Source organism: Neoarius graeffei, chromosome 11 (assembly GCF_027579695.1).
Source record: "Neoarius graeffei isolate fNeoGra1 chromosome 11, fNeoGra1.pri, whole genome shotgun sequence".
Classification (NCBI taxonomy): domain Eukaryota; kingdom Metazoa; phylum Chordata; class Actinopteri; order Siluriformes; family Ariidae; genus Neoarius; species Neoarius graeffei.
This window is the reverse complement of record NC_083579.1, coordinates 67,525,243-67,539,800: the sequence shown is the minus strand read 5'-3', so window position 1 is coordinate 67,539,800 and position 14,558 is coordinate 67,525,243. Positions and strand designations below refer to the sequence as shown.

The 14,558-nt window shown below is 43.7% G+C and overlaps 1 protein-coding gene across 2 annotated transcripts in view; it reads right to left on the bottom strand.

The window, feature by feature from the left end:
- flvcr2a (FLVCR choline and putative heme transporter 2a) overlaps nucleotides 1-11,468 on the bottom strand; it is a 50,892-nt gene extending 39,424 nt beyond the window's left edge. For both annotated transcript variants that reach the window (XM_060933154.1, XM_060933156.1), the window contains exons 1-2: nucleotides 10,821-11,468; nucleotides 3,574-3,715 (exon numbers count right to left, since the gene is read on the bottom strand). In XM_060933154.1, the coding sequence (XP_060789137.1) occupies nucleotides 3,574-3,715; nucleotides 10,821-11,354 (676 nt within the window). In that variant the 5' untranslated portion in view covers nucleotides 11,355-11,468. The remainder of the gene's footprint in view (nucleotides 1-3,573; nucleotides 3,716-10,820) is intronic.
- Nucleotides 11,469-14,558: the final 3,090 nt, after the last annotated feature.

Genomic DNA, 14,558 nt, shown 5'->3' with positions numbered 1-14,558 from the left:
AGACAAGTATCGTACTTTTTACTCCACTACATTTCTATCAAGGTCCTCGTTACTCGTTACTATGAAGCAGCTTTGAAAGTGGATGGTTTTTTTCCTTTTCTTTTCTAAAACGTGATTTTTTTTTTTGCAGGTGACACTGAGACAGGGGCGGCATGGTGGTGTAGTGGTTAGCGCTGTCGCCTCACAGCAAGAAGGTCCGGGTTCGAGCCCCGTGGCTGGCGAGGGCCTTTCTGTGTGGAGTTTGCATGTTCTCCCCGTGTTCGCGTGGGTTTCCTCCGGGTGCTCCGTTTTCCCCCACAGTCCAAAGACATGCAAGTTAGGCTAACTGGTGACTCTAAATTGACCGTAGGTGTGAATGTGAGTGTGAATGGTTGTCTGTGTCTATGTGTCAGCCCTGTGATGACCTGGTGACTTGTCCAGGGTGTACCCCGCCTTTCGCCCGTAGTCAGCTGGGATAGGCTCCAGCTTGCCTGTGACCCTGTAGAACAGGATAAAGCGGCTAGAGATAATGAGATGAGATGAGACACTGAGACAGCCAATCAGTAATCACTAGGGTCACAGAACATCCATAGACTGTTTAAAATCAAGATCAATGATTTCTCCGCAGCATTATTTAACACGATCAGTTGATGGCAGAATGGAAGGAGGCGGTTCTTCTGGGGAATGCACACACACCCATGGCTTTACCTAGAACCCATGTTTCAGTTTTCTGAAAGGATTAAAGATTAATTTCGTTTGAAATGTTTGCCTAAAACAAACCACATCACGGCCTACAAAAACTCGCCGTCCAACCTTTAGGCAAACATCTCATCTCATGAGATGAGATAAGATGAGATGTTTGCCTAAAACAAATCACATCACGGCCTACAAAAACTCGCCGTCCAACCTGCGGAAGCATATTGAGGCATGTAAACGTTTTATTCCAAGAGAAAGCTTGCAATGAAGTTGTCTGTGCTTTTAGAGCTAGCAATAACGTTGCAACCTCACCTCTTGCCCATAGTCAGCTGGGATAGGCTCCAGCTTGCCCGCAATCCTGCACAGGATAAGCGGTTATGGATAATCGATGGATGGATGGATGGATGGATGGATGGATGGATGGATGGATGCTGCCACATGATTGGCTGATTGGATAACTGCATAAATGTACAGATGTTCCTATTGAAGTGGATGGTGATTGGATGCTTCATTATTTCCTGATGTGCAAAGATTAGTGCACGGATTAATTCATCATTAAGGAAGCATTAGTAACTAATATTACTTATTTGTAAATATTACTGTGAGTAACGGCTTAGAAAATACAAGGTTAGCGTGGCATTCAAACATAGCCGCTCTGAACTACAACACCCAATTTTATGGATAGATTCAGCGTATTCGTAAGTCTTATGTCCGGATATCACTCGCAATCCAATGGGCAGGTAAATGGGCATACTTTACAAGTATGTAAAGGCAAGGCCCTTACAAGGTGATACGCAAAATCAGCTAAGTTTCATATAAACTAGAACGCCCACCACACAGCAGAATGGCACCAAAATTTCATGTATCTTGCCTGAAGCCTGCCATACAGGGTCCCCTAGCCACAGACACCCCCCCCCCCCCCCCCCCCCCCAGAACCCCCCTCTGCAGACTCTGAGGACACCCAATTTTATGGACAGACTCGGCGTATCCGTAAGTCTTATGTCTGGATATCACCCGCAATCCAATGGGCAGGTGGAGTGCGCAAATCAAGAAATAGGATGTTTTCTACGTATCTTCTGCATGAGAAATGAAAGGGACTGGGCACAGTTTCTCCCATGGGCCGAGTATGCACAGAATTCTCTCAAGCACTCTGCCACACTATTAACACCGTTCCAGTGGATGCTCGGCTACCAACACCCCCTGTTTCCATGGAACAACACACCTTCTCAACTATCAGCAGTAGATACATGGTTTAAGAAAAGTCAACAAGTGTGGGAGGAAGTACATGAGAGACTTGAAAAAGTAAATCTCATCTCATTATCTCTAGCCGCTTTATCCTTCTACAGGGTTGCAGGCAAGCTGGAGCCTATCCCAGCTGACTAAGGACGAAAGGCGGGGTACACCCTGGACAAGTCGCCAGGTCATCACAGGGCTGACACATAGACACAAACAACCATTCACACTCACATTCACACCTACGGTCAATTTAGAGTCACCAGTTAACCTAACCTGCATGTCTTTGGACTGTGGGGGAAACCGGAGCACCCGGAGGAAACCCACGCGGACACGGGGAGAACATGCAAACTCCGCACAGAAAGGCCCTCGCCGGCCACGGGGCTCGAACCCGAACCTTCTTGCTGTGAGGCGACAGCGCTAACCACTACACCACTGTGCCGCCCGTAACCGAACATTTTTTGGATATTCTGAAGCAGAGATTTATCATCATCAATGTTTCTAGTACTTCTCATTTCAAACTTCAAGAGTTTGTATTTTTGTACTTGAACTTGAGTAAATTACTTTTTATAGTTCAATATTTGCAGTTTTCCATATATGTGTAGAATTTGTGTCCCACCTGTGTATATAATATACAAGAATAACATCTATTGACTATGGAGACCATTAGAAATACTTGAGCTGGCTCTGGGGCGGCACGGTGGTGTAGTGGTTAGCACTGCTGCCTCACAGCAAGAAGGTTCTGGGTTCGAGCCCAGTGGCTGACGCAGGCCTTTCTGTGTGGAGTTTGCATGTTCTTCCCATGCCTGTGTGAGTTTCCTCCGGGTGCTCCGGTTTCCCCCACAGTCCAAAGACGTGCAGGTTAGGTTAACTGGTGCCTCTAAATTGACCGTAGGTGTGAGTGTGAATGGTTGTTTGTTTCTATGTGTCAGTCCTGCAATGATTTGGAGACTTGTCCAGGGTGTACCCCACCTCTCACCCATAGTCAGCTGGGATAGGTTCCAGCTTGCCCACGACCCTGCACAGGATAAGCAGTCATGGATGGATGGATGGATGGATGAATGAAGTTTGCTCTGTTACGGTCTTCATTATGATGAGCTTTGAGACTATAGGTCAATTTTCAGAGGCTCAAAACTGCAAACAACATTTTGTAGAATAACTATTTTTTTTATATTTACCAAACTGGATTAAGAATAATTTACTAACCAACAGTCCATGTTCTGACTAATAACAACTTGTACAATTTAAAATTCCACACCTTTTACTCTCAGTGTATTAAATGCTCCACAACTCAAAGGGATAACAAGTTGATTTTTAAAAATCTTTGTAAAAACGTGTTCTTGGAAACTTTAAAGCTTCTGTTTAATTCATAGATTTTTAAACTAAATCTTTCCAGATGCATAGCCTCAAATAAACACTATGGTATTTGAGTAAATAACTGAATCAGACTTTTAATTCAATGTAGAATATAGAGCTTTTTAAGGATTAAGAACATGGTTTATGTGCCTATATTAAGGCTGTTTTATGTTTTTATGCTTTGTTTTTTATTTTTTTATTTTCTCAGGTTGAAAAGTTAATGTCATTGTATAAAACACTGTCTGCACTCAGAATGATTTATCATGGACATTCATGGAAAACCAAACTACATGATAACTGATGACTTACCAATAACAACTAGAATGAATAGGAGGGTGGCCACTCCTGCTGTGATATAAAACATAATGCTGATATGATAAGCCAGTTTATCCAGGTCATCTACATTGGGCACAAGAACAGGTGGCACCAGGAAGCCAATGGCAATGCCAAGCTGGAAGAAAATCGTAAGAAAATGACACTGTTAATGACTGAACAAGGGAACAATATTCCATGTACTTTACACAAGACCTCAATAAATGTTCAATAAAAGTAAAAAGCTTCAGTATAAGTTCAATAAAAGTACATTACAAGTGAACTATGTGAGTGCTACCCAAATTCTTACTCCAACAAAAATAATTACTGTGTGAAATAGCAAAATAATTATCTCCAAGGGCAGCACGGTGATGTAGTGGTTAGCACTGCTCCCTCACAGCAAGAAGGTTCTGGGTTTTAGCCCAGTGGCTGACAGGGGCCTTTCTGTGTTTGTACATTCTCCCCGTGTCCGTGTGGGTTTCCTCTGGGTGCTCCGGTTTCCCCCACAGTCCAAAGACATGCAGGTTAGGTTAACTGGTGGCTCTAAATTGACCGTAGGTGTGAATGTGAGTGTGAATGGTTATTTGTTTCTATGTGTCAGCCCTGCGATGATTTGGTGTCTTGTCCAGGATGTACCCCACCTCTCGCCCATAGTCAACTGGGATGGGCTCCAGCTTGCCCATGACCCTGCACAGGATAAGCGGTTGTGGATAATGGATGGATGGATTATCTCCAATTTGGGTGGCACAGTGGTGCAGTGGTTAGTATTGTCAGTTTGCAGCAAGAAAGCTCTGGGTTTGAACCTTGCAGCCAACTGGGGCCTTTCTGTGTGGAATTTGCATGTTCTCCCTGTGCTAGTGTGGGTTTCCTCCTGTAGTCCAAAGACCAACTGGCTACTCTAAATTGTCTATAGGTGTGAGTGTGAATGGTTGTTTCTCTCTATGTTATGCCTGTAATAGATTGGCAACCTGCCCGAAGCATACCCTGCCTCTTGCCTGAAGTCAACTGGGATTGGCTACAGCTTCCCTCATGACCCTGATGGATAAGTGGTCTAGATAATGGATGGATGGATGTTCTCCACACTACCAGAAGTTTTTATTCCTCAGATGTTTTTAACTGCCGACGGTGACTTTTAGGCAGTTAATATAACAATAATTCACCCATCACAGACATTGAATATGCATGACATATGACTTGTCAAATAAACAAGCCAAACTTATAGGACCCAGAGAGGAAACTAATACGAGGACCTGACAAATCTTGTAACGATCTTTAATTATTATTATTTTTTTTTTTGTATGGATTCTGGTCTCCTAAGGACATTCCCAATAAATCTTTAAAACAGATTGCAATACCAAGGGCTGAAGTTGACAAAAACAACAATCCTTGAGAAAGCAACAATAGTTCAAAGTGCATTCTGTTCACACTCCTGTATCCCCAAGAAGTCCCAAATGAAAAGAAACAACAGTACTGGACAAATAAGCACAAAAAAAAACCAAACAAGCATGGACACATCTGGTTGGAAGGACTTCAAAAATTTGTCTCTAGACTCATCTTCCTTCTCAAATCATGAGACTAAACCCAGAATGTATACTATGCCTATAGAGCAGCATGCAGGTTTTTTCCCTTTAGATCAGCTTGATATGGCATTTCAATTCACAGTCTGCATTAGCTGGCTTGACATACACTCACCAGTTACTTTATTAGGAACACCTGTACACCTACTCATTCATCTAATCTGCTAATCGTGTGGCAGGAGTCAGTGCAATGCATAAAATCATACAAATATGGGCAGCATCTTTAGGTAACGTTCACATCGACCATCAGAGTGTGGAGAAAAAAAAATGTGATCTCAGTGATTTTCACGGTGGCATGATTGTTGGTGCCAGACGGGCTGGTTTAAGTATTTCTATAAATTTCTCTAACTGCTGATCTCCTGGGATTTTTATACACAACAATCTACAGAGTTTACTCAGAATGGTACAATGAAAAATTTAAAAATTCAGTGAGCTGCAGTTCTGCAGATGGAAACACCTTGTTGATGAAAGAAGTCAACGGAGAATAGCCAGACTGGTTCAAGCTGAGAGGAAGGCTACAGTATCTTGGATAACCACTCTGTACAACTGTACATAGTGAGCAGAAAAGCATCTCAGAATGCACAACACGTCGAACCTTGAGGTGGATGGGCTACAACAGCAGAAGACCACATTGGGTTCCACATCTGTCAGCCAAGAACAGAAAGCTGAGGCTGCAGTGGACACAGGATCACCACAATTGGACATTTGAAGACCAGAAAAATGTAGCCTGGTCTGATGAATCTCGATTTCTGCTAAAGCACACAGATGGTAGGGTCAGGATTTGGCATTAACAGCATGAATCCAGGTTCCCAACCTGCCTTGTGTCAACAGTCCAGGCTGGTGGAGGACGTGTAATGGTGTGGGGAATGCTTTCTTGGCACACTTTGGGCCTCGTATTGTTGCTGACCATGCGCGTCCCTTCATGGCTACAGTTTACCATTTTCTATAAGCTCAGTGTTCTTCAGTGACCTTCCCAGGCACTACATAAATCCACTCAGTCACTTTATCCAATAGAACACCTTTGGGATGTGGTAGAATGGGAGATTCGCAGCATGAATTCGCAGTACACCTGAAAATTTTGCACAAATTGTGTGATGCAATCATGTCAGCATGGACTAGAATTTCAGAGGAACATTTCCAAACTCTTGTGGAATCCATGCCACAAAGAATTGAGGCTGTTTTGAGAGCAAAGGGAGACCATACCCAGTATTAATGTAGTGTTCTGAATTAAGCTCTCGATTAGTGTAGATACTGCAGTATTTGTATTATTGTGTGCCACATTAATTCATTTACTGTTTCAGTGTTTTCTTGGTATATAACATCTTAAAAAGTCATGTTTAGAAGAATACTTCACAGAATATAACTTAGATGAGTGGAACTAATCACTGAGATGCTGCACCTGCATGTTATTGCTGCCTATTCAAAGACTTTGGGGGGCCCTTGACCCTAAACAATTGGCTCTAGAACTTTTGCTCACTAAAAACCCTGATTACTCCTGTGTTGTGCTCTTTCCATTGGCTGCCAGTTAAAGAGAGAGTAAATTTAAGCTATTAATTCTAACTTTTAAAGCTATGAATGGTCTTGCACCAACTTACATATGTAGCCTAGTTGAGGTAATGCACCCTTGTGCATATTCTTTACATAGAAATGTATATGTGTGTGTGCTCATTGCTCACTTGTGTGTGCATGTGTGTGTTCACGGCTTCAGATGGCTTAAATGCAGAGGTTAAATTTTACTGTGTGCTTCAGTCTGTGCTTGAGCGTACAGTATGTGTGACAAATAAAGGCTTCTTGGCTTGGCTTCTTCTACAAATAGCGATATTGTTCTTAAATCTTTTCATGCAAGAACCAAGAAGACTCTTGGCGATAGGGCCTTTGCTGTTGCAGCGCCGAAACTTTTTAATGTTCTTCCTCGTGAAATCAGACACGAGAAGAATTTTGATAATTAAGTCTTTGTCTAAAACATTTTTGTTTCAGGCTGTTTATGGATACATTTTATATAGTACAACTGATCATACGTATTAATGTATCATCATTATATTAGATTTTATTATAAGATATTTCTATCGTATTCTGATTTTCCGCTATTTTGGTATTCCTGAAGATACTGTAACTGACCGGGGTCCCCAATTCATCTCCCGACTATAGACCAATTTTATGGACAGATTCGGCGTATCCCGCAAGTCTTACGTCCGGATATCACCCGCAATCCAATGTTTTCTACGTATCTTCTGCATGAGAAATCAAAGGGACTGGGCACAATTTCTCCCATGGGCCGAGTACGCACAGAATTCTCTCAAGCACTCTGCCACACTATTAACACCGTTCCAGTGGATGCTTGGCTACCAACACCCCCTGTTTCCATGGAACGACACACCTTCTCAACTATCAGCAGTAGACACGTGGTTTGAGAAAAGTCAGCAAGTGTGGGAGGAAGTACATCAGAAACTTGAGCAAGTAAATACCAACTACAAACACTACATGGACAAACATAGAGGCAAGAACAGAGAATACTCCCCGGAAGATTGGGTATGGGTCTCGACAAAGGATCTCAGAGAACCAAGCACTTGTAAGAAATTACAAATACGATACATCGGCCCTTACAAGGTGATACGCAAAATCAATGTAGTTTCATATAAACTAGAACGCCCACCACACAGCAGAATGGCACCAACATTTCATGTATCCTACCTGAAGCCTGCCATACAGGGTCCCCTAGCTACAGAACACACACACACACACGGACTCTGAGGAAGAACCCATATACTAGGTAAAGAAGATTCTAAACTCTCGCCGCAGGCAAGATCAGCTGAAATACTTGGTGGATTGGGAGGGCTACGGCCCAGAAGAACGTAGTTGGGTAAACCACAAGGAGATACTAGACCCACTACTCACATAAGACTTCCACAGCCTACACCTAGACAAGCCAGCACCCAGAGGAAGGGGATGGGGGAGGATCCTTAACCGCTCAGAGAACATTATATTATATTTTATTAAGAGATATTTCTATCGTATTCTGTTTTTCTTTGCAACTGCAATATAGAATAGAATAGAATGCCTTTATTGTCACTGCACAACAAAATTTAGTTCATCATAGGAGAGCAAAGCCACTGTGTACATGCGCACCACCACCCTTGGGCACTTCAGCCCAAGGCCATCCCATGCTAACCTAACTGCATGTCTTTGGGGGAAACTGGAGCACCTGGAGGAAACCCACACAGGGAGAACATCCAAACTCCACACAGAAAGGCCCTCGTCGGCCACTGGGCTCAAACCCAGAACCTTCTTGTTGTGAGGCAACAGCGCTAACCACTACACCACTCTGCTGCCCTTTATATATTTATACGAAGATAAAGATAAATCAATTTTAGACAATAAGCGTTATAAATTTGTTTTGCTTTAGATGTTTTATGTTTTATATACTGTAGAAATTTTGATATTTTTTGTACAACAGACAATGTTTTGTCATTTAGCTATTTATTAATGCGTGTATCGCGCATTTGATTATATTTAAATGTTAATTTCTGCAAAATAAGTATTAAATTATAATTATTACAGGCCCTTGTTTACACTGTGAGAAATAAGGGTACAGTAGGAGTCCATTTCTGTCCTTCAAGGTACAATCTACACGATACCCTCTAGGGCTCTGGACCTCAAGGTAATTACGTGTACCTTTGGGCCAAAAAGGTACATATACAGGGGGCTGCAAAAGTAGGTATACAGTAAGGATTATACGTGAACAACAGCAGCAGGACGACTTCTACTTTCAGCAGGATGGGACGCCACCATACTTCGCACTCAATGTGTGTGCGTTACTTGACAAAGAATTTCCCAACAGGTGGATTGGATGTCGGGGAGGCGTTGACTGGCCACCACATTCACCGGATCTCACCCCTATGGACTTCTTTTTCTGGGGATGTATAAAAGATAGGGTTTTCACACGCAAGCCATGTTCTGTTGATGCCATGATTGAGTTCATACGGAAGGCTTGCCAGGAAATTGATGCTGATAAAGACCTTTGTGCCAGAGTGTGCATGGGTGTCCCCACTCGACTAGTGGAGTGTGTGAATGCCGGGGGCAAACAGTTTGAACACTTGAGAGATTGATATGTTTGTCTAATCAATAAAATGACGTTTTGTGCAAATGTTTTGTTTTTCATGACTGTATACCTACTTGTCAAAAGCAAGTAGGACATTTTTGACAAAGATTTAAGAATAATTCAATCCTTATACTTCCATCAAACAGCTGCGATCCGTCAGAACAACTCTCTCAGTGAATGGGTGAAAATCGAATGAGGAGTGCGACAGGGATGTGTACAGTCACCAGACTTTTACAACCTCTACAGCGAGCAGACCCTCCGCCCTCTTGACGACCTAGAAGGCTTGATAATCGGAGGTGTAAACATCACAAACATTAGGTATGCTGATGACACGGTTTTAATTGCGACATCAGAAGAAAAGCTACAGAGGCTAGTGGATTGTCTAGTAAAAGAAAGTACAGAATATGGCTTGGCTATAAATACAGATAAAACCGAATGCATGGTCCTTTCCAGACAACAACCCAAGAATTGTAAAATCACTCTGAATGGAGTACAACTCAAACAAGTACAGCAGTTTAAATACCTCGGCTCAATCATTACAGACGACGCGAAACCTACAAAGGAAATCAAGTCCAGGATAGCACAGGCAAAACAGGCCTTTTCTTCAATGAAGAGTGTTCTTTGCAACATGAAAATCTCGATTAACACCTGTCTACGAGTTCTTCAGTGCTACATCTGGCACATTCTGTTGTATGGTGCCGAGTCTTGGACGTTGCGCAAGGCAGACCTGAGTCGAATAGAAGCAGTTGAGATGTGGTTCCTGCGTAGAATGCTCAAAATTCCTTGGACTGCGAGGAAATCCAATGTCGAAGTTCTTCAAGAAGCAGAATACCAACGAAAACTGCTTGCAATAATTCGGGGCAGACAAATAAAATTCCTTGGGCATATCATCCGAAAAGGAAAACTAGAACACCTGGCACTCTCTGGAAAAGTCCCTGGAAAAAGATCACCAGGAAAACAACGGCTGACGTTGATGGACCAAATCAAGCAGTGGTCCCAAAAATCGACCCAAAAACTGTTCCACTTGTTCTACACTAGGCAATTGGTCGCCGATGTCTTTTGATATGGCACCCAATAAAAAAAAAATACCTACTTGGGCGGCACGGTGGTGTAGTGGTTAGCACTGTCGACTCACAGCAAGAAGGTTCTGGGTACGCGGCCGGTGAGGGCCTTTCTGTTTGGAGTTTGCATGTCCTCCACGTGTCTGTGTGGGTTTCCCCACAGTGCAGGTTAGGCTAATTGGGGGCTCTAAATTGACTGTAAGTGAGAATGGTTGTTTGTCTCTATGTGTCAGGCCTGCGATGACCTGGCGACTTGTCCAGGGTGTACCCCGCTTCTCGCCCATAGTCAGCTGGGATAGGGTCCAGCTTGCCTGCGACCCTGTAGAACAGGATAAGCGGTGACAGATAATGGATGGATGGATGCATGGATGGGTACAAATAAGTGGCTTAGAGGGAACTGCCCCAGTGAGAAGCTGCCGTGCCTCTAAAGGTCCAATAATGGACCTTATTTTCCAAAGGTCCAACTTCACGGCGCTCTTGATTGCGCACCAGGTGCAATGGACTCACCTGGTTGCCGAAGACGCCGATGGAGCAGGCGGTGGACACTTCTTCCGGGCCGAACCACACGGCGGCGATGTGAGACGGCATGCCGAGGATGAACACCTGCGCGATGGAGCACACGACCTGCCCGAACACACTCACCCAGAACAGGTGCGGCTTGACGCTCACGACTTTAACCCATGCGCCCGCGCAGTTCACAGCGGTGGCTACGAGCGCAACGACTCGCAGCCCTTTCCTGTCCAAAAGCCACGTTACTGGGAAGACCAGTGGTATGTAAGTGAGCATGTAAACCATGGACATCCAGTCTACAGCGAACGCGCTCACGCTGTAAAAATCCATGAAGATGTTGCTGATGATTCCATACTGGATCCACTGATACGAATTGCACAGAGAATATGAGCTGAAGAGCAAAACGATCAGCCATCTTCTCCTGTACAGGCGGGTTGGAGACTCCTGAGCGCACTCAGTACGCGCGTCCGTGCCTTCGCCTTGGTCTTCTGCGCGCTCCCTTTTGGAGACACTAGTTTCTTCCTGTGGCATCTTGAAAGTTAATGCGATTGTACATGTTCCGCCTGGTAGATCTGACTTCTGTTCAAGTTTCCACCTCAGCAAAATGTCAGTAACAAACGAACCTGGGAATAAAGCGTGCCCAGAACTCTGACATTCTCATATCAGTGGGTCAATCCATGCGGATTTATATCCTGCCTCCTCCTCCCCAGGCTTTAAAGCACAGCACGTGATACATTCCCTGAATAACTTCTTATAAATTCCACAAATAAGTACTGTAATACACTACCGTTCAAAAGTTTGGGGTCACCCAGACAATTTTGTGTTTTCCATGAAAAGTCACACTTTTATTTACCACCATAAGTTGTAAAATGAATAGAAAATATAGTCAAGGCATTTTTCTGGCCATTTTGAGCATTTAATCGAGCCCACAAATGTGATGCTCCAGAAACTCAATCTGCTCAAAGGAAGGTCAGTTTTATAGCTTCTCTAAAGAGCTCAACTGTTTTCAGCTGTGCTAACATGATTGTACAAGGGTTTTCTAATCATCCATTAGCCTTCTGAGGCAATGAGCAAACACATTGTACCATTAGAACACTGGAGTGCTGGAAATGGGCCTCTATACACCTATGGAGATATTGCACCGAAAACCAGACATTTGCAGCTAGAATAGTCATTTGCCACATTAGCAATGTATAGAGTGGATTTCTGATTAGTTTAAAGTGATCTTCATTGAAAAGAACAGTGCTTTTCTTTCAAAAATAAGGACATTTCAAAGTGACCCCAAACTTTTGAATGGTAGTGTATGTTATTGCATTATTCATGATTCATAATTAATACACTAGGTACACCTGCACATTTATGCAGTTATCTCATCAGCCAATCATGGAGTGTGGTTTTCTCCTGTTGAAACCAATCCACCTCGATGTTTTGTGCTTGCTGAGATGCTTTTCCGCTTGTTTGTAAAGAGTGATTATAACAGATCCAGTCTGGCCATTTTCCTCTGACTTCTCTTATCAACAAGGTGTTTCCACCCACAGAACTGTCACTCACGCCATATGTTTTGTTTTTCGCACCATTCCGTGTGGATGAAAGTCTAAGATCAGCAGTTTCTGAAATATATCTCATCTCATCTCATTATCTCTAGCCGCTTTATCCTTCTACAGGGTCGCAGGCAAGCTGGAGCCTATCCCAGCTGACTACGGGCGAAAGGTGGGGTACACCCTGGACAAGTCGCCAGGTCATCACAGGGCTGACACATAGACACAGACAACCATTCACACTCACATTCACACCTACGGTCAATTTAGAGTCACCAGTTAACCTAACCTGCATGCCTTTGGACTGTGGGGGAAACCGGAGCACCCAGAGGACACCCACGCAGACACGGGGAGAACATGCAAACTCCACACAGAAAGGCCCTCGCCGGCCCCGGGGCTCGAACCCAGGACCTTCTTGCTGTGAGGCGACAGCACTAACCACTACACCACCGTGCCGCCCTCTGAAATATATAAACCAACCTATTTGGGACCATCCATCCATCCATTATCTGTAGCTGCTTATCCTGTCCTACAGGGTCGCAGGCAAGCTGGAGCCTATCCCAGCTGACTATGGGCTAGAGGCGGGGTACACCATGGACAAGTCACCAAGTCATCGCAGGCCTGACACATAGACACAGACAACCATTCACACTCACATTCACACCTACGGTCAGTTTAGAGCCACCAATTAGCCTAACCTGCATGTCTTTGGACCGTGGGGGAAACCGGAACATCTGGAGGAAACCCACACGGACACGGGGAGAACATGCAAACTCCACACAGAAAGGCCCTCATTGGCCACTGGGCTCGAATCCAGGACCTTCTTGCTGTGAGGCGACAGTGCTAACCACTACACCACCGTGCCGCCCCTATTTGGTACTAACAACCAACAATTGTAACAACATGGTTAAAATCACAGATATCATACTTTTTCCCCATTCTGATGTGTGATATGAACATTAACTGAAGCTAGAACTGTATAAACATGATTTTATGATGGTACTACTGCTACATGAAGGCGGCACGGTGGTGTAGTGGTTAGTAATGTTGCCTCACAGCAAGAAGGTTCTGAGTTCAAGCCCAGTGGTTGATGGGGGCCTTTCTGTGTGGAGTTTACATGTTCTCCCTGTGGGTTTGCTCTGGTTTTCCCCACAGTTCAAAGACATGCGGGTTAGGCTAATAGCCCCCAAGCTTAACTATGTCATCATTTGTTTACCGCAATGCATTGTGGGGGATAGCCAGGGTCGGTAGTTGAGCGATATGATGGATGTCAGATTAACTTTACGTGAGAGGAGTGATTTTGCCCTGCTCTGTCATGGAAGACGATGAAATTGGTGATTTAAAGAGGTGGATAACATGTCGAGGGTTTGCAGCAGAGAAAATCGGAATCCAGATCAAGCTTGGTGAGAAGGTAAGAGTCTAGACAGAATCTACCACACTGTACAACAACAACATCAAATCTCAGAATGTCTTATTTCTGAGGACGTATATTGCACCAGCTAAACTTTATTGAGAAAACAAATCTATCAGGAATTGGCACGTTGCAGTGCTATCACAGGGGATTCGTGGGTGAATAACGGTCCGAGTGATAAATGAGTGATTAGTTAAATAAAACTTGATAGCAGGAAACATTACAAAAAAAAAAATTGGAAACCCGCTGATCTGCCATGTCATGTTCAGTATAAATGCATTTTCTTCAATAAATGCCGCTAGTGAGGTACACTGAACATTATACATACCCAAAAGAGAACCCTTGGTGGTTTGGGAGTTTTATCAGTCTAACAGGCTTAGTTGGCTGGCGAGTGCTTCAGCACGTTGAGAGGCAAAGGCCGAAGAATGCTTCTTTGTTTTACAGGCTTTTGAATATCGCTAGTTTCAGACAATGAACAATGTTGATTGTTATAATCTTCGATAACCGAAGGCCATTCCGCAGACCATGAAAATATTGCTGGGTCACAGTTTAAGTACATCTTTTTCCCGCCAGAGAAATACAAGTTATAAACACTTGTCCATGTCGATTCAGTTCGAAGGTTTTCGTTGCAGATTAAACTTATCCATTTCTTTCTTCTCTTCTTCTCAACTGGTAGCTGATAAAAGCTCAAATAAGGTGTTCTCTTTGTTGTGGAGATACAGTAAGGCACACAGCAATTCACTTTAGGCGACATGGTTAAAACTGGTTAGATAGAACAATGCAGTG